The sequence below is a fragment of the Brachionichthys hirsutus genome, unplaced genomic scaffold (assembly GCF_040956055.1).
Source record: "Brachionichthys hirsutus isolate HB-005 unplaced genomic scaffold, CSIRO-AGI_Bhir_v1 contig_762, whole genome shotgun sequence".
Classification (NCBI taxonomy): domain Eukaryota; kingdom Metazoa; phylum Chordata; class Actinopteri; order Lophiiformes; family Brachionichthyidae; genus Brachionichthys; species Brachionichthys hirsutus.
Window position 1 is genome coordinate 272,812 of NW_027180352.1, and position 20,086 is coordinate 292,897.

At 43.0% G+C, this 20,086-nt stretch overlaps 2 protein-coding genes across 2 annotated transcripts; both read left to right on the forward strand.

Moving 5' to 3' along the window:
* The first annotated feature begins 83 nt into the window (after positions 1 to 83).
* LOC137913941 (protein OSCP1-like) lies at positions 84 to 4,759 on the forward strand. The gene is made up of 11 exons (XM_068757564.1): positions 84 to 195; positions 508 to 537; positions 791 to 945; positions 1,459 to 1,626; positions 2,259 to 2,339; positions 2,432 to 2,535; positions 2,894 to 3,022; positions 3,391 to 3,460; positions 3,790 to 3,929; positions 4,041 to 4,104; positions 4,351 to 4,759. The coding sequence occupies exons 1-11, from the start codon at positions 84 to 86 to the stop codon at positions 4,468 to 4,470; spliced, it is 1,173 nt and encodes a 390-aa protein (XP_068613665.1). The 3' UTR covers positions 4,471 to 4,759.
* A 2,568-nt stretch (positions 4,760 to 7,327) lies between these two features.
* Positions 7,328 to 19,214, forward strand: LOC137913944 (serine/threonine-protein kinase 40). The gene is made up of 11 exons (XM_068757567.1): positions 7,328 to 7,462; positions 10,544 to 10,668; positions 11,170 to 11,255; positions 11,842 to 11,985; positions 13,335 to 13,559; positions 13,796 to 13,848; positions 16,618 to 16,733; positions 18,004 to 18,148; positions 18,529 to 18,648; positions 18,745 to 18,829; positions 18,996 to 19,214. The coding sequence occupies exons 2-11, from the start codon at positions 10,551 to 10,553 to the stop codon at positions 19,212 to 19,214; spliced, it is 1,311 nt and encodes a 436-aa protein (XP_068613668.1). The 5' UTR covers positions 7,328 to 7,462; positions 10,544 to 10,550.
* Positions 19,215 to 20,086: the final 872 nt, after the last annotated feature.

Sequence of the window (20,086 nt, forward strand, 5' to 3'; positions counted from 1 at the left end):
CGTCAAGCATTCGGGCTAGCAACATTTGCTAGCTAGCTACGTTTTGTTTTGTTGTTTTTAGATTTTACCGTCCAAATATCACAATGTCGTCAAGAACTCTGCCTTTGCTATTCATCAACCTCGGCGGAGAAATGCTCTACATCCTCGACCAGCGACTTCGAGCTCAGAATATCCCTGCTGACAAAGCTAAGAAAGGTAGCTTAGCAGCTATTCGGGTAAACAGCACCCATCACCCAGCTGTAAACATGAACGTAATACCGAGCGTTTCATTTTATGTAAGTGCGACACAGCTCTAAAAAGATCAGGAAATGATAACCAGAGTTCCAAGACTAATTTACAAAAAAGGGACGCTCAGTAGTTGTGAATGTATCCACATGTACTTACATGTGCAAATAGTCGCATGATATTTAGTTCACAGCTATTATACTGAATTTAGCATTCAGACACATAGCTCAAGTTTAGCAGAAATGGTTTTCCAACTCGTTATTTTGAACGTTTCTGCAGTAGCCTGCTGGAAAGACGTGGACAGAAGGAGAGGTATTGCTACAGCTTTATTAGAACTATGCACTGATTGATAAGTAGCTCTTGGCTCCTCCTTCCATCCATCCATCCATCCATCCATCCATCCATCCATCCATCCACTTTCTTGTGGATGAGACGATCCTTCTCGTCTCCAGCCGCTTTGCGGGTCAGATGTGTTGCTGGATCCTGTCCCAGCTTGCTATGGGCGAGAGGCGGGGGTAGATTCATTATTTTCTGACATTTCCTGTTGTACTGTTTTCTTGACCAGTTATGAATGACATCATCACCACTATGTTCAACAAAAAGTTCCTGGAAGAGCTTTTGAAGCCACAGGAACTTTATTCCAAAAAGGCCCTGCGGACTGTGTTCGACAGGCTCGCCCATGCTTCTATAATGAGACTCAACCAAGCGAGCATGGACAAGGCAAGTATGGCTGGATTATTATGTATTATGGCTGGATTATTTTAGAAATAATCATGCTTTAGACTTATTGATCAACCTGTATTTATACAACAATATGGTACAATTTATTTTATAGATCAGGGGTTCCCAAACTTTTCTATGCCTCGCACCCCAAGAAAACCTTTAATATGTTTTTGCACCTCCTACAAAAATAATATCTCACATGAAGATGAAGAATGCAATTTATTCTAATTTTGAGAATCAAAATTATTTAAGAGAACCCTTTAAATGTTTTAACACAAATAAATTACGTAATAAATGTAAATGTACGGTATTTATTTTTGCTAAATTGCCAAATCCAAGGTTCCGCACCCCCTAAAAGTTTATCTTGCACCTCTGGTGGGAAACCCTTGATGTAGATCATATTCATGGTTATTTTATTACTTTGCATTTTGTAGTACAGCAGTAATTCTGAGTGAATTTTACTATGGAACATGAGTTAATAAAGTCATGCATGCATGTTCCTCTTTACAGCTCTATGACTTGATGACCATGGCTTTTAAGTACCAGGTGCTTCTCTGTCCCCGACCTAAGGACATCCTCCTCATCTCCTTCAACCACATGGATGCAATCAAAGACTTTGTGAAAGACAGTCCCAGCATTCTCAGCCAAGTTGGCGAGACACACCAGCAGCTCATAGAGGTATTGCCCTGTTATTTTATTTTATATTTTTATGGAGAGGACGAGGTATTGGCAATGCTTTTTGGGGTTTGCTATCGTCTACTGCAAGAAGTAGAAATAGTTCAATTGAACATTCAGCTGTGGAATATAAAGCTCAGATTACAGTCTGAAAACTGGTGAGTCATACATAGCAAGTCATTGATTCGCAAACAGAATGGAAAAAAAAAAACATCCAATAAATGTTGTATCGCTAGCCAAGAGGAGGAAACCCTTGTCAGTAACCAAAGTCACCATGTTATGAACAAAAGTCTTCACATGAGACTAGACAAAGCAAGTCATTGAAGCCACTGAGAATACTATTTTTTTTCATTTACATTTTATTTAACCTGGATTAAGGAATGACAGTACAAAAGACAATGGGAATATTGCCACAGCATTGTACAATATAGTTTACAAAATTATGACTCATCAGAACCAGTAGAGGGCAGCAATATATATTCATGGCATCCAGTCTACTTCTTTTAAACAGTTTCTTGCTTAAAAGATTATTACAAACGGTGTTTTATATTTGATATATTCTTGGCTTTGTGGTTATATTTCTCTAATGCAAGTTTAATCTGCTGTCATTTTATTGTATTCCCTGTTTTTTTTAGATGTATACACCCTTGTCTGGTGGAGATTTCCAGTTGATCAGACAAACTGTCCTTATTTTCTTCCAAGACATGCATATAAGAGTAAGTCAATTGTTTTACCACATTTATACCATGCCATTTTTCATTGTGTGTTTACTTACTCACATATCCGTCTGTGTTTTCCTCCAATGCAGGTGTCTATTTTCCTCAAGGACAAAGTGCAGAACTCAAACGGTCGCTTTGTGCTTCCCATCAGTGGTCCGGTGCCTCATGGAACACAAGTCCCTGGCTTGATAAGGTAATACGTCATGGCTCATTGCACAAACATCAAACAATCTTCACTCTGAAGAATGGTTTATATAAGTGAGGCTGAGATTATAAAACCAATTCAAATACGGTAGTAAAACCTTTTGCTCTTGGTCTGTCCGTTATCTTTAATGTTTACCTGCCTGTCTGCAGCTCATTGCATTGTATAATGTTGTTGCTTGAGGTTTTACATTCTAATTTTAGATCAAATTGCACAGTGAGGAAATGAGCTCATGAAGAACATCTGAGCTACAACCGTGTGTCCAAAGAAACAGAGATTACTTGGGTTTGTCCTTTCTTTGCATTCTTGTCTAAATATATTTTTTTGTTTTTGTATCTGCTAATTCCAGGATGTTTAGTTGTACTGGAGAAGAGGTGACCAGGCTGCAGTTCAATAACGGAGGAAACTACACAGCTGCTCTGCGGGAGGGGTCTTTTGAGACATTTGGAGACAGGATTACCAAACTGGGCACGAATATGTAAGATAATGCAAAATGCATATTATGGACAAGAACATAGTGGAACTATATTATTTCTAAGGCAAAGGCAACTCAGTATAATGACTTATAATGACTGTAAGCAATCTTACATTTATGTGGTGGGATATCACATGATTCCAGTTACATTTAAACAGCCCAGACAAGATTAAATGCCTTCGATTTTCCATCTGTTCTGATGAAGTATGGCATAAATTGGAAGAGTGAATCGGCCAATTAGCTTGCAAGGAGAGTGTGTTTTTCAGATACTTTTCAAATAACCATTTCCTGTGAATAAAACATTTGTGATCTGTAATATTTGATGGTCATAGGATGTAATTCTAATCTCTCTTTTGCATTTTGTGATGAAGGTATGGTGTAAGCCGCCCAGTGGAAACCCACATGTCAGGAACATCTAAAAATTCTTCTCAGCACATGAAGGTGAGGGTCAGGGTTCCTAGTTTTCTCCCAGTGTTCCCACCATACTCATGCTAGGCTCATCAACAAATGGAAGACCCGAATCTCAAGAATGTGCTTGTGGTTGTGCAGTAACCTTTGGAAAGATGCAGATAATAGGGATAATAATACACATACCGGAAAAACAGGAAGAGGGAAAATTGCGGCTGAAGCAATGACCACTGTCATTAAAAACATCTCCCAGGACACACGTGCCAGTGTGTTAAGACACTCTATGTTGTCGGTGAAAAGACACTTGTCAAGAGACATTCTCTTGTTTCTAGTACAGCATCATGACTGCTGTGTCTCAACAGGTCAACGCTGCTCCCAACCCTCTGGCCAAAGAGGAGCTGAATCTGTTGGCGAAGTTAATGGGAGGGCTAAGAGTTCCGAATCCAGCAAATGCTGAAAGCGGATTCCGAGTCAATCTCTTTGCCACAGATGAGGAAGAGGAGTGAGTCCCTTATTTATGTACTGTCAATGTGTGGAACTTGATCAAGTGGGGAAAAAAACAAACTATTCAACATCCTGAAAACTAACGTTGTGGCTCGTTTTTTCCCCGCAGAGATGCATCACTATCGAGACCAGATGATCTTTCATATGGCATTATAAAAATTCAAGCAACAAAGGTAAATCTGTCCTCATTTAATATTTGTTTCAGTCGAAAATAATTTAATTTATTAACCACATACAGTATTTAGTACCACTACCACGCTTAATTAATAATTAATAATCTAATCATCTTAATTAATATGCTTAGGGTTATGCAATCAATAGAGACACGATGCTTTGCCAATAGGATTTACTGTAATGAAGTGTAGATCCTTGTGATGACTAGTCTGCCACTATGATTAGCGTTTAACATTATCTTTCAGGATCAACAGGCCAATGCAGAGCTGGCCAAGATCATGGGTGAGTTTACAGAATCCGAAGAACAATCCCCCGGTGTCAGCAGCAAAGGAGATGACCTTCTAGCCATGATGGACGGCCTGTGACAGCATCAGTAACATCAGGGTTGTCCTTGTGTTGTGGAGCAAAATGCCTCGTCAGTCTGTTGTAAAGTCTGTTATCTGTGCCTGCAATGTGGTAAGCCAAAGTTTAGCAGTAAAACACTGTATGGTGTTCTGACAACTGAAAGAAGTTTTGAAATATACAGTTGGCCTATGCCAGATTTGTACATGCCTGTGTGATGGAAGCACATGTATTTGTAATATAATGATGTTAATAATGCATCCCACTTGTAGGTAATTTTCAGACTCGTATATGACTGAAAAGTGAGTTTTGCAGGATAACCAAGTGCTCTTTCCAATGTGATTCAAATTCCCTTTTATCTGTGTTGAGGTTAAAAAGGTGTTATCATTCATGACACTCCACTACCTTAAATCCATATGAGGAGCAAACTGTAAGACACATTTTACTTTCCTGTGATGTCTTTAATTTGTGACAGAGGTATACTCACTAATGAGGATGTTGTGACATGGAGTAATGCAATGGAAGTATTTGTCTAAGAATTATGTAAATATGTTTATTTCATATTATATTTATTTCCATTTATCATCTGTGCATATATCTGAAGTATGATTTGTCAAACAGACACAGATATATACACAAACAGACAGACACAGAGGTGTCGGCAACACTGATGAAGCAATCTTATTGCAATGTAATTGTGTTGTAATTTGCTGGAGTTGGACTGTTGCCTAGCAACAGAGCTGGACTGCTAGTTAGCCACAGAGTTGGAATGGTAGCTTGCTCACTGTTTGGAAGCTGAAATGGTAACGAGCAAGGCTAACTGAAAGGAACACCGCTATGCTGACAACTACAGCTCAACAATGTCACAGATCTTTGTTTTAGTCAGCTGTTCTGCCCCGGAGAGTCCACCAGGCGGTCAAACATGTACCGGTCTTTGAGGACGGAGACATGCTGACCAATGAGATGATTTATGGAGGTTTTCTGCTTTTGAGCCTGCATTGTGAAGATTATTTCCATCAGTTTCAGGCCCTGCGTCTGGTTTAGGTTCGGGTTCTGATTCAGGTTCAGTCTCTTGACCAGGTTGTGACCAGGTAAACTCAAACTCTAACAGACAGTTGTCAATCTGCTGTGCCTGATGGACTCATCGGGAGTCATTAACATGTAACCAAAGACATTGTACACGATGTCTTGGTGGTTTCGGTCTTTTGTTGCGGACGTTTCCTGGATCATAGTTGAACTGAGAATAAAGTCTTTCAAAAAGAAACAAGTCTGTCACAGAATGGTCATTTTAGTATTTTATTTGAAGCTCCAAAGGTACAGAGTGCTATTATCTGAATGAGAGTAAGAAGAATAAGAGGGAACGCATATATACATATTACATATACATTTGAACAAAAGCGCATTTTTATGCATATTATTAGGTGTTTAATTGGTTCAATAACAATTGCATTAGTGTCTTAATACCACTATGAATTTTGTAACAACATGCCGTAACCAGATATAACAGTAGGGGGTGCTCTTTGACCTTCGTAACATGCATGTTACGTGTTACCTGTTGTAACGGACGCCTAACAATGTGCATTTAGTGATACTGCAAATGGTGATAGATTTGTTCACAAGGCATGATTTCATATCTTGTAATCCATTCGCTCAATTCACTCAGAAAAATTCAGTCATAAAGAGGTCCGATATGCATGGATCTGATCCAGAATGAGGTCAGCAAAAAATATTAAAGGCCTTTATGACTGCTATAGAAAGAAAAATAACGTCTTCTTCCATTATTGCCCCTGGTAATTTTACAAAAATATGATTCAACAAACAGGACAGTCAACCTAAATTTCCCTGACACAAATTCAGCCTCTAGGAGGACAGGCAAAACATTGAGCAGAGAAATCCATTGTGACCTGGATGACTGAGAATCTTCACAGTTACTAAATCATGTCTCTCTCACAAACCACACAGCCTGAGTTATGATTCAGTTTCTTGTGGGTAGGAAATTGACAAGTGTTTCATGTGGCCGTGGGCATATGCACTGCTGAGTCAATGTAGGAGGACTACAGCATCTAAAATAAGCCTATGTCATTGAAGTCAGCCTCCCTGGGTCTATCATACCTGCCCACTGGTTTGAAACTCGTAGCTGTGGGTGGCAAGTAAGATTAATCACAGAGTCCAAGTTGGAAACAGAGGTGGGCTTTAATACATGTCAGTGTTATTCAAAACTATGCTTCCTGAGCAGATGGTTTACAGACCTGAATTTGTGATGTACAGTCTTATATGAAGCAATCATTTAGCTAAGTGTACCCGATTGCAATAATCTCATCTAGTCTAGTGCAAACTGCAAAATATGCACGTCTGTTTTATGATGGTTTTTTTACTATGATATACAGGACTAGAACATTAGTTCATTACATTTTGTATTGATGATTATATTGTAATTCATGGCCTAACTAAGACTTCATTCATTTTTTTTAAACATTCTTGTTGGATGACAATATTTTTCAGAGTCTAGCATTTGCAATTATGTTTTCGTATATATTTTTTTCTTAATTGTAGGCTTGTCATTTATGTCCAAAAAATATGCATAATTTATAATTTTGTGTTTTTTTTAATACGACTTAATTTTTACGTATCAAACTTTTCACTTCCAGACAAATATGACGTAATATGTGCCATTGTGCAACTATAATTATGCAAGGAATTTCATCCTCGACGCGTAACCATTTACTAGCAGAAAAACGGACGGCTCTTCCCATTGGTTGAGCGCAACTGACACTCAAACAAGCATGTGCGTCATTTCCGTTGTCAGGTGGCGCTGTCGCTGTGGAAAGATGCAATCAGCGAAGAGCGGAGGCTTTTCCTCAATTGCTCATTTCGGTAACAGAGGCTAAACAACTTGAAAACCGACGCCTCGGCGGGTTCTCTTGTTTAAAGAGATTATCCACAGCAATTACCCCCCCAAAAATGTCGACGTAGTAAGCAGACAACGAAGACTCTACCCGGCGGTTTCGGCTCGAGGTAAGCGAGTTAGCGACTACATTGCTATCTAGCTCTCTGGCTCCCTGGCAAGGCTAGCCAGCTGTAATATTACCTACTTTGTTTAAATGGCCTCCCGGCTGCCCTGTATCCTCTGGCTTGGCGTTAGCTAACTTGCCCGCTTGTCGCCCAGCAGCAATCATTCTGAACTACTCTCGGGGTAACATTAGCATTAAATGTGAACGGTGCCCGTGAGCCAGCCAGCAACTGCTATGTGCAGCATGCACTTAAAGCCGGACTGTTATGTTGTGTTACCCCCTTTGTGTAGCCGGCGTGTGCCTGAATCATTGTCTTTAGCAGGGATAAAAATCCATTCCGTTCTGTTGTATTGAGTTTGTATGCGATCTTTGATTTCTCGTAAAAAAAAATAATACGGTCCATCTGAATTGATGTAAATCATTGCCTCAGGCAGATGTGACTGTGACTGGAAACATATCAAGGTGGTCAAATACCTGTTATTGTGGGATTATTTCACACCTGACGACTCGGGATTTGTCTGCGTGACGTAACGTCAGGGGTTTACTCTACAACTCGAGGTTGGCGCGATTCGTTCGTGTCTATGCTCTGCGGCCGTGAAATGACGTCTAATGACAAATAAGCGAGCGATGTCTATCTGTAATCTGTGTCGTTTTATAATGAGTTACAAGTTGTATGCTGCTTGCACGAATCGACACGATTGATTGACAAATCCACACGATTTAAACATGTGACCTTCGATTAACGTTGTTCCTGGCCATCTTCTTCTGTGTGTGTTTCTTCAAGATCACTGCAGAGTTTGTGATTTACTTCTACGTCAACTTCCTGCACAAGTGTCGTTATGTTAACTTCATCCTGCTATCTAACCTGCTTAATTTTGCAATTAGAATGTCTTTGCAAAGTAAAAAAACAAATGGTCATGGAGTCTCAGTGGGTGTATCTGAAGACACCTACGTGGTTGTTCTGATACTATTTAAGGAGCCCACATTTCTCCTGGGCTCCGGCAGCGTGTCTCTCTCTCTCTTTTCTTTTCGTGTGACATGAATCAGAGGCTGTATCTGTTCCTGTCCTCTCTGTGGTACAGTCAGAGGTAGTCTTTCTTGCTAGATCACTGGCTGTGCAGTGAGGCGCAGCAGCGTCAGTAAAGGATATCAGCATGCTGTCATCGCGCTGATGTCATTTAGGTCCGTGTGCATTAGTTGGTTGCAGTGACCTTTGCTTTTTCCGTGTGTCAGGAGCTGGCTCCGCAGCACTACAGCTGGTGTTTAGGAGGTAGATGAATAGCCTCGGGGTAATTTGCTGTGTCTTATATTGTAGCTTGTGTCGAAGAGTCAGTTTATATTGTTAGTTCACGATGCATGCGTGAGTACGGTATGTTTTCTATTTATTTTATTAATGCCTCCACCAAAGAGGGCTTCTTGAACTGTACTTTGCAAGTGTTTTGGGACGTATGTTCAGTCCTCATCTCAAAGCCCACCCACCAGACGGTGTTCGGTAACATTTCACACATGCGTTGTATGATCTCCAAGGTGTGCATCCCATAACTGTTTCTCACACATTTAATCTTGATTTATGGTTATGGATGGTCTGTCTACATTAACAGTAAGAATCGGTGTCCTTTGAGACAGCCATTTTATGTGTTTAACAATGTGGCTGTAGAGGAAAGCGATGCATAAAAGGCAAAATCATAGAAATCTTTAAAATGTGTGGATTCAGCTCCAAATGAAAAGCCTGTTGGTTTTTTTACCGTCTGTTTAATGTATTCAGTCTAGCAGCATTGCTAGCACTTAGCCAACAACTTCAAATGTATTTATTATTCATTCACACCGAGAGCATCATTTACATTGTCGATACTGCCAGCCACTTAGGCCAATAGGTTATGCTTTTATGGCTTATGTCAGCAAGATTTGATGTCACTGGGATTGTGCCGGCACGTCCTTTTTTTCTTAATAAAAATGTCTTCAGTTTCTTCCACAACCGTCTTATTCTAAGGTTTTGTTGTTGCTTGCCTCTCCATATAATTTTGCTAGTCTGAATCACCTCTTGTGTAGCTGGCTGAAGTATGCATTCCACTGCAATCAGTCACTGACATTTTTTTTAAATGCATCTTATTCCCTTGTCACTTTGCGCTGCTGTTGTTTTAGACCCTTTTACAGATGCATTTTCTTGAGACTGAGCACATGTTAGAGGTTTGGGGTGCATTTCATTCTCTTATTGTTGTCATCACAGAGACTTAAGTATATTCTGTTCAATGGAAACTCAGGATGACAGCAGGGTGAGTCATCCCTCTCGATTCAAGGCACTACTTCCCTGTTACAGGAAACGGATGGGGTTTCATCACATTGGAACTCGGTATCAGTAAACAGAGCACACCTCTTACTCTATAAATTCTGGGGGGTAGATCTGCTGCAGAATTTGAAGTGGTTTTTGTAATGATGATGTGTCACACTGTGTCACTTGTTCTTCTTGTTGGTGTCTCCTTTTGTTTCCACTCTGTTTGAACACGCAGGTCCTTTCAGGGGAAGATTTCTGCAGATAAACTAGAGATTTTAAAGATAAAAGCAGATTAAGAATGGAAAGACTTTAATATCTACTGCTGCAAGAAGATGCATGTTTGGCAGAGTGCTGAGGCAAAAATAAAAGAACATCGTGTAATTGTTTTTTATTTACATTTAAGCGTTTCCATTTAAATTGATGTTTGTGGCACACATGCATGGCCAGAGATTGAATCTTGGGTGTCATCCTTGACGCCAGTAGTCGAGCTGTAATGGCCTCACATTTACACTGAGGTGTTGGTAAATGTGTGGGAGGGGAATTTAAAATAGACAGGGAGGAGCTGACCAGAAGTTTACCTCCTTCCACTGCTGTTCGCTAATCTGTATACTCCCAATCAGGTATCAGACAGCTAATTATTGAGCTATCGGTACGGTCTTCCTTCCTATCTATAAAACTGTTGTTCGGTTACAGATTCCCGATGCTATTTATGCCAATCCTTTAGTGTCTTTTCTGTCACATGCATGACCACACTCTTGAACTTGGTTATCTTTATCCTGCACACTAATCGCATATTCTTTTCCTCCTGTAAAGCTCCAGTATGTCCAAGCGGCGCTCATCAGAGAGGGGGGCTGGAGAGACTTCAGGCAGGGCGAGCAAACTGCAGTGTCCTGGGATATCTGGCAATAACGCCAAGAGAGCCGGGCCCTTTATCCTCGGTAAGGAAGCTGGCGGCGTTTGCACAGGCTAACGAAGCAGGGAAAACAGTCACAGCGGAGAGATGCGTCTGACCAATATCGTGTCTAATGTGCAATTATTAGGAACATGTATGGCCTTGCGTGCGTATTGTGTGTGAAAACTGTTTGGATGGAAAGGTGAGAGCCTTTTGGTGCTTCTGTGTGTCGGCCTGTGAAAAGAATGTGAGGAATTTTGCTGATCCCCATGACACGGCAAGACAGGACTGCGTGCACCTTGGAGCAAGGCTATTTCCTACCCCCTGAAAAATGCACATGTCTCCCGTAGTCCCCAAACCCTTACGCTTTCTACCATACAACCCCTCTGCTGTTTGCAATGTAGGGCGCCAGAGAAAACATTGCGCTAAGAGTGTAAAGGGGTTTAGTGCGCACACTGCCTTCGATGGGTTGTAGTGAGAGCACACACTCCGTAGGTATGCGGGCTGCCTTTTGGTCATGCAGCTGTTCCCTGTCTTATCCTTGCAGGGCCTCGCCTGGGCAACTCACCGGTACCCAGCATAGTGCAGTGTCTGGCCAGAAAGGACGGCACCGATGACTTCTATCAGCTCAAAGTAAGTGTGCTGAAGTATGGAATGTTTTTTTTTTCCTCTCTTTTTCATTCTTGCAAAGATTGTGAGTTGTGTACAGGATTCATTAAGAAGCTGTAATGTCGCTGTAGACACCTGACCTTTTGGCCAACCCTTTTCGCCATTAATTTTATGGCACACCGTTTCATTTGAATGCAAACGGCATCACCACAACATTGTGTTTATTGGGGCTATCCAGCGTCTGCTTTGTAAGGAGGCTGTGGAGCCAGGAGGGCGAGGGGTGAAGGAAGGGGGTGCTCCACCTGGAATGCAGACTTATAACCCCGAGACCCTTTGCGCGACCTTCTCCTTACGACTGTAGCGCCTCGCTGTCTGCACGGCGTGTTTACTCCACATCAGTATTTGAGACGCTGTTAAAGCTGCAGCCCTGTTATATCACCGTCACTGCACACATGGTATTTCTGAACTGCTTACCAACCGTAACTTGGGAGTCCTCACTCATTCAAAGCGCTTAGTGTGGGGACTGCAGATTTACCGAACGGTTCATGCGTTCTCCTGCCGTCTGATCCTGTGTGAGCTATTGTGTGGTGACCTCTGATGTTGACGGCAGATCTTGACGCTCGAGGAGAAAGTGGATTCGACAGGGGAAACTCAGGAGCAGAGGCAGGGGAAGATGTTGCTGCACACGGAGTACTCCCTGCTTTCTCTGCTGCACAACCAGGATGGGGTGGTCCACCATCATGGCCTCTTTCAGGTAGACTGACATCTGATAATATTTGGCCATTAAATCATATTAAATGGCAGAACAGTTTATTTTTTTTAAAAGGTGCGGCGTTTTCTCGGCAAGTAACATTTGTCCATCAAGCTGTTTGTTTTTGCTCTGTCAAGGTCATTTTGAAAGAAGTCGGAGTACCGATATTATCTGCAGTCATTTTCCAGTCACGGCCGCATCCATTCACAAAGAGCCCCTCCCTCACTTGTCTTGTCTGCTTCCTCCTTTAACTTTATTATTGTTCCATATTCTTTCTCTCTCTCCGTCTTCTGTTTCTCTTTCGCATCCTCTCTTCATCGCTGCCGGCGTTCTCAGAATAGCAGCGGCGAGCCATGTGCTCCATTTTGTCTCGGCCCACGGTATTGATTAGATTATTATAGCGCATCTCCGCTGTGAGAGAATCGGTTGGTAATGTAAGCTTTCAGAGGTGCAGACTGCACCGGGAAAAAAATAAACTAAAATAAAATGACAACCTGATACAAAAATCAATAAGAAGTGCGACTATCCTAACTAGGACGGGAGCACGTTATTCATCCTCCATGATGCCGTGTGGAGGGAGTTGTGTCATTATTCACACTGGCTACATGCAGGACTGTGAGTGTTGTCCTCCACCCTACGTGAATCTACATCCTTCTAAGCTGAATGAGTCCCGGTGATCAGCTTGTATGATGCAGGGATCCATTCACTTGGATGAATTAATGGATGATTACATTTCTAGCCATTAGATGCTGTGGAAAGTGCTTCTAAAATAGATCAACAACTCTAAACGGTGATCACCCTCTGGCGACATCGGCTCACCATAGGCGTCACAGTTATAACACGGAGGACAAGTCTATTCTTTGACGTTAATATTTTAGTGGAATAAATGTACGTCATTCACATCACCGTCCCTACAAATTGATTGAAATTTGAGACCTCAGTAATTCTTCACTATTGTAGTCGTCGGTAGAAGACGAATGCTAAGCAGAACTTTAAGTTACCCGCACTCCTTCTCCCCATTTTACTTAGTAATTTTGTAAATAAGATGGTCATTTAACAGAAATTGCATGAAGAGATCTGAACAAGCATCGAGTGGTTGCTAAAGATGGCTCTGAGTCAGTCATCCACTCATTTCTGTCCTTAATTTCTCTTTTATATCTTCAGATATGTGGTCTGTGGCAAACCACTTCCTATTGATTAAATACCCTTTTATTTTGCAGATGCAACTAGAGCCACTCCAAAGTATGAAACCACGAAGCTGGAAATAACTTTTTGAAATTCTTATTGTCAAACCCGCGTTTTTCAGAGCTTCCCCCCGTCTCTGCTTACGCCTCTCGTTTTGCATTCCCCAGGACCGAGCCTACGAGATAGTGGAGGACATGGAGGCAAATAAAATCCGCAAGATGAAGAAGCGGATCTGTCTCGTGCTGGACTGCCTGTGTGCTCATGATTTCAACGTCAAGACGGCAGATCTGATAAACCTCCAGCATTACGTCATAAAGGAGAAGCGACTGAGCGAGCGCGAAGCCATCGTCATCTTCTATGACGTAGTGCGTGTGGTGGAGGCCCTTCATAAGGTGAGTTCAGGCGGCGTTGTGTGGACGACACCAAGAAACATTTATGAGCTTTATCCTCGCACAATTCTGTTTTTAATCAATAAAGATGGATGAAATAGTACAAAGCCTTTGGAGAAATATTCTCTGTTAAATAATTTAATCTCCCGCACTCTCAAAAACAAGCTGTTGGTTCTAATATCTGCGATTCCCTATGCAGAATGTAACCAATATTCTTTCTCTTTCTTTATTGCATACAGAAAAACATTGTACACAGAGACCTCAAGCTAGGAAACATGGTGCTGAACAAACGGTAAGAAGACTGTCAATATTTCTGTTGATCCGTTAGCAGGCCAGTAACCTGTAATGTTACTGGGACAGCCATTTTTAGCCCAATTCTGTCAGGTGACATGTCTGAGAGGCCCCAGCAGCCAGCATTTTATTTTTATTTTTTTATTTTTTGGGGGGGGCATATTCTTGATGCTGGGTCAGCCAGTGTCTGTGTGTTGAGTAAAGCACTTTTTAATACCAGTTTGTCCAAGTTTAGGTTATTCAGTGACATTTTGACATAATGATGGTAAAATGCACGCAGACTGTATTCCTGGAGACTCAGAGATCATCATTCCACAAAGCCAGTGTTTATTTGTAAGGACATGAGTAATACCGGTACACACACACGCTGTTCCTACGCTCGCTCGCATCCAAATATGGAGCATGCTAGCGTTTGGAGATGTCTCGCGCTGTAGCCAGTCACTTCTCGTGCCTAACATGCGACACGCATGAGTCGGTGCTTTGAGATGTCACGTTGCTGTCTTCAGAGCCCCCTGGCCTCTGGCGGTGGCGGTGATGATGAAACGGGAGAGTGTTTCAGCCAGGAAAGGAGGGTGGTGGGGTCAGGAGCAAGATGAGGGGAACAACGCGCTGTCCCAGCTGGAGACGAAGGAGAGATTGGCCAAAGGCTCTGTAGCTCAGAGCTGACTCACACCACTGACACACACACACACAGAGTCGTAGTCATCATTTATTTACCTGCCACTTTGTTTGTTCTCTTTTCCGCTTTCATTGTATGTTTTGTTCACGTCATCACATTCACCATTCTCTGCTGGCCTGAGTGTTTTCTCTGTCACTCCACCCCGATGAGTATCAATGTACAGTCAGTTTGGGCGGGGCACAACCCATTTAGTCGCAGAACAAACCCAGAACCTCCTCATCTCCTACTTCTTGTAGTGACTCTGGGAAATGCCCCGATGGCCTCGACAAGCGCAGCAGTTTATGCAATGAATGATGTGATTTCCTCTTGCAGAGCGGTTATGAAAGCAGGATGTCATAAATCAGCCTGCGGGGTCATTGATGAAGCGTGTCAGAGCGGCATCGACTGGGGTGCATTTTCATATTTTTATTTCAGTTTTATTTCTTCTGATGGACTCGTTTTCCTCACCGGTCACGCATGATGTGCTCTCCCTGGTGTTCGTCACCTTGTCTGACTGATTTAGGGGTTTGCAGTTTGATATTTTCTACTGTAATTAGACATGAAATATTTTTTTATAACGATGTTATTTTTGAAAGATGGAACTGTATTTGGCTCGATAACTTTGTTTGTTTGTTTCTCATCAACTCGTATATTTATGGCAAACTGCTGCAAGAAAGGAAGAGAAGTCAGAGGAGCTGTTTGGGCTACTGATTTCCTGAGATACCCAAGGGTCACATGACAAGGAAGCAGCGATGCGGTGGTCTCCCTTTGATTCTTTGGGACCCTTGCCTCATGAGGCAAATATGCAATTTCATTTATCTCAATGCACGCAGGCAAAAAAACCCAAACTCTTCTAGAACAGAAGCTTTTATGTCGAGAGTCCTCGATGCCTTGCTTCTCTGTTGCTCTCGCTCATCTTTGTGCCGACACCAGACCTTTTATATAAAGGTTGGGTCGCATGAATAGATTTGAGCGCTTGAACGCAAATCTATTTTTTCGACAGGAATTTAGCTTCAGACGGTGTGACGGGAGCAGTGATTGTGCGTGACTGAGCAGGGTGTGAAAGTGAGACCGAGAAGGGGAAGCTGTTGACCTCGGGCCTTTTTAGAAAGCGGATGTGGGCGAGGTGCGTGATCCAAAGAGGACTCGGGCCGCCGTTTATCACCGTGGGTACTTGTGTGCGTGCCGTCTAAGTTGCACATTCGAGTTAATGTTTGAAATGCTCATGAGCTTTATATATTCATGTGGCAGCCCATCACTGTGCATGCTCAGGCTTAGTCATTGAGACAATTATCCTAAGCCACAGATCGACTCGTATGTCTGTCATATGTTTCACATTTCTTCCTCCTCTCTTATAAGAGCATGGATCATACAGAAGAGTCCCTCGGCTTAAATATGGCTCGTTTTCACTCAGATTTCAGCTTTATGACTCATTTCAATGGAATTCAATGACTTGAGATATTATAGTGGCCACGAAACCAAATGGCAGAAACGGTAGTGAACATTTCAGACTCTTTGGTGTTTCTGTATCTCGAGTTGTCTTCTTGATGTAGGTAGGTTGAAACTGACTTTCCATAGCGGAGTAGAGTTTACATAAATCTTACCCTGAAGGTACAAGTACACAGGGAGGAGACTGAAGGAAGCATGTCACCCAAAAGAGAATGATTTACAGTAGGCCTCCAATGCAGGGTGGTCCGTACCGCACTGCAGACGCCGTCATGACAAATAGGGCTCTGAAGTGCAGGAAGTAAGACGGGAAGATGCAAGCTTATCTTCTAGCAGGGCTGGATCGGCATCTGTTTGGCGTCTGGCCCTCTTCAGATGCTACTGTATTTGGAAGGCACACGAAGCATGCAATTATTAAAACAAGGCATCTTAGCAAGTTCTATCATCGTCAGCTGATGTTTACTTCATGCTTTAAGCGTAGTACATTCTGAATTTGTTATGAGTACGGAGTACGAACAATGTTTGACTATTAATTTGCTCGTCCATATTTGTCATGGATCAAGTTGCCCTGGAGAATATGTTAGTCCTTATTTCATTCTGAATTAATGGCTGATTCAAATCGATGTATTAACAAAAAAATGATCAGGTGTTTTTTCTTGCTTACAGAACTCACCGAATCACCATCACCAATTTCTGCCTCGGAAGACACCTGGTGAGCGAGGATGACCTACTGAAAGACCAGAGAGGAAGTCCGGCCTACATCAGCCCCGATGTTATAAGCGGTTAGTGTTTGTCTTTAAAGGTTAATGTGTGCAACAAACGAGACGCTGTGCAGACAGACTCAGTGGTGAAGCGCAATCCTCGGTTTGAATCTGAAGCTCCTGGACTCCTTATGTAAAGTCGGAAGATGATTCACCTTTAATCCAAGAGGCTTCTCCGTCTCTAAGTAGCTGGGGTGGAGCGAGAACACGTTGTTAAGCTGAAAAGCTCCTTTGTGACGGTCGTTAAGTTTATTTTTAATGGAAGTGACATAAACCGGGTGATTCTGAACCCTTGCAGCAGCCACGCTCGTGGTTGCATCGACTGATCGTGTCCACAGGTGTGAAGATGCCGCGTTGCTACTGTCTGCTTTAAGCTGTGCTGCACACAAAGTGAGCGAGTAACTTTCTGTTGATCAGATGGGATCCTGAGATTCTCTTAAACAGCGTTGCGTGACGTCAGTCGACTTTGCATTTGATTTTCCGGTTGTTAGGCAACAGGAAAGACCTCGGACTGACAAAAAGCTTTTCTTTTCTGTCTTTGCTTTGCGTAGTCACGGTAATGTTGCATTTTCTCGTGACATGTCTGCAGAGGAAGCAGCTTTTCTCTTTGCGTGGCGCATTTCCTTTTTGTCTGGAGAGGAAAAAAATCAAAAGCAGCGTCCTTCAAAATGCTCGGATGACAAAGCAAATGCAAAGAGTGCTGCGAACTGATCAAGTCGGAGCTCAAGCCCAAAGTCCCACCGGTTCTAACATTCAGAGCGCCATCCGGGGCATTCTTCATGCGGGGATAGTTCCTCTCGTTCCATTCGAACTGTAGATAAAACCCGGGCGTGTATATCAGCGTATCGTGACAGGCACACAATTAAACAGAGCTTCAGTGACTCACGCAGTGATGACTCACTACAGGGAAACTACTCCCATCTACCCCCGTCCTGTGCGAGTGTGTGTGTCTTTGTGTGAGTGTGTGTGTGTGTGTGTCACAGGCTTTAGCATAATTGCCTGCTGCTACCGCCTGCCTGGCTGTAGCGTGTGGTCATACTCTGTGCCATCCTCACCGGCTCCAGCTTATTCAACGTACGATGAGTGTTTGCGTTTGCTCATCTTGTTAATCATTAGACCTGATGGCTCGATGCTGAGGGATTGATCACCGCCGAGTCACTCGAGGCAGAAACTGTCATTGCGCCACTAAATAAGTGTTGATTTCAACCTTCATGGCTTGTTTGATTGAGTTCTGTTTTTTTTTTTTAAGGGCACATTCATTGGTCTCACCGATCCTTTATCCTGTCCTCAGGTCGGCCATACCGTGGTAAACCCAGTGACATGTGGGCTGTTGGCGTCGTCCTGTTCACCATGCTGTACGGCCAGTTCCCCTTTTACGACAGCATACCTCAAGAGCTCTTCCGCAAAATCAAGGCTGCCGAGTACTCCATCCCAGAGTGAGTGCTCTTCCCGGGGCATGTGACATTTAGAGGAGATGTATTCAAAGAAAGGGAATCTGGACTGATCCGGCATCAGTCGCAGCTCTGTTTGTTGTCTTTTTATTCTGCCGGGGAATCTTTCAACACGGCATTAAAGTTACTGATTATCTGGTTAATTTTCTTCACTTTAAAATAAACTTCTGACATTTTTTCACACTTCAGGCTGGATTTAGATTTTTTGATTGCATTTTCCATTTTCCATCCAAGCTTTAAGAAAATGTTGTGTCATGTTTCAATCGTGGCTTTATGTGTGCGTGACGTTGCCACGTCTTCCGTGGGGTTAAAAAAAAAAAGAAAACAGCAACGATGCCTTTCGTTCCTCCTCCGTTTCCTCCCAGGGACGGTCGTGTGTCTGATAACACAGTGTGCCTTATCCGAAAGCTGCTGGTGTTGGACCCGCAGCAGAGGCTGACTGCAGGAGAAGTTCTGGAGTCCCTCAGCGTCATCATTGCCTCATGGTAGTTGCTCCACCTGCTGGAGATTCTGCTGAATTACATGCAATAATTCCACAAAAGTTCAAAGATCAATATCGTGGTTGTTTTTCCCACTCCCAGGCAGTCCGTTTCATCGTTGAGTGGACCTCTACAGGTGGTACCGGATATTGATGATCAGGTCAATCACCCAGAACATCTACAAGAGGTAAATTATTAGGGAAATATGCGCCCACCTGTCAGAATACGGAGTTGGAAAAATCAAAACTACCTGAAATAAAGCTAAAAAACAATTTCTGACATGCTTAACAATATATTTTTTGGTCAGCTCAAACAATGCACTGCGTTGAACAGAATGCATTTTCCTCCGTTAGGCCAAGGTGATAGAAGAGTCCTCGCAGTATGAGTTTGAGAACTACATGCGCCAGCAGCTGCTGCTGGCCGAAGAGAAGAACACTATTCACGAGGCCAAGAGCTTTCTCACCAAGCGCCAGTTTGGCAGCATCCCACCTGTAAGACGTCTGGGCCACGACGCACAGCCTGTCAGTCCACTAGATGCTGCCATTCTGGTGCAACGTTTCCTCCGGAATTAGTCTCCGCCTCTCTGACCTCCCCGAGGGAGTACGGATTCCTGTGGAGTCCAAAGAGGACTGAGTAGGCTAAGCCCCAGAAATGGAACTCATACAGGATGCCAAGCCAAGAGTAGGGTAGAAACGGCCACCCCCCCCCCCCCCCCCCGATGATGGGCTTTGGGCAAGATGGGCAGAGCCGGTGCAAGGAAGGCACCAGAAAATGCAAACTTAAAATGTTGCTCTTAAGGCCTGGATCCTTCCTGTGAAAAATGGAAAGCCCCTGAGGAACATCTGAACCAAAGGTTCCTTGCCCTCAGGTCACCCAGTCTGATCTCACTGTGCAACCAACCTGTCGGCAAACACAAGGCTCGGCCTGAAGTTCAGAGGAGACGACTGACGCTCCTCCTCCTTGGAGATCTCCTTACTGTAACACTGTCCCCATCGCAACTCTGGATCCCCCCCACGAGCAATACAGGACCAGATTCATGTAGCAACACTCTCTCCTTCCTAGTGGTAATGTTATTGCCCCAAGTCAGATCATAGATGTCAGTTCTCTTTACCGCCATTCCACCTCCCTCCTTTCACTCTTTCCTTTTTCTCTGTTTTCCCGTGTCCAAAAACGATCCTGACTGGTCCTGTCCCCCCCTGACTTTAAATCAGATCTACCTCTCTGCCCCTCTTCTCTGTTGGTAAACCATGCCCACTGTTACGAGACAAGGGATTGTAACGATGGAGCCTTGTTGCCACCAGTGACATAAAGCATTAAAGTTTTTGAAACCTTCTCGGCGGTTTCAGGAAAATCCGAATAAGCTTTTTTTTTTTTTCTTATAAAAAAAACATGTAAACTCAAGTAGCATCTTCTCCCTACTTTTTGATTGAAGATACTGAATATC

What these genes read in the sequence shown, in the direction of transcription:
- LOC137913944 (XM_068757567.1), top strand. Translation starts at nt 10,551, where the DNA reads ATGTCCAAGCGGCGCTCATCAGAGAGGGGGGCTGGAGAGACTTCAGGC. An exon ending in ACCATCATGGCCTCTTTCAG is followed by an intron (nt 11,986 to 13,334) that starts GTAGACTGACAT and finishes TGCATTCCCCAG; the next exon opens with GACCGAGCCTACGAGATAGT. An exon ending in CAGCCCCGATGTTATAAGCG is followed by an intron (nt 16,734 to 18,003) that starts GTTAGTGTTTGT and finishes TCCTGTCCTCAG; the next exon opens with GTCGGCCATACCGTGGTAAA.
- LOC137913941 (XM_068757564.1), top strand. Translation starts at nt 84, where the DNA reads ATGTCGTCAAGAACTCTGCCTTTGCTATTCATCAACCTCGGCGGAGAA. An exon ending in AGACGTGGACAGAAGGAGAG is followed by an intron (nt 538 to 790) that starts GTATTGCTACAG and finishes TTTCTTGACCAG; the next exon opens with TTATGAATGACATCATCACC. An exon ending in TCCAAGACATGCATATAAGA is followed by an intron (nt 2,340 to 2,431) that starts GTAAGTCAATTG and finishes CCTCCAATGCAG; the next exon opens with GTGTCTATTTTCCTCAAGGA.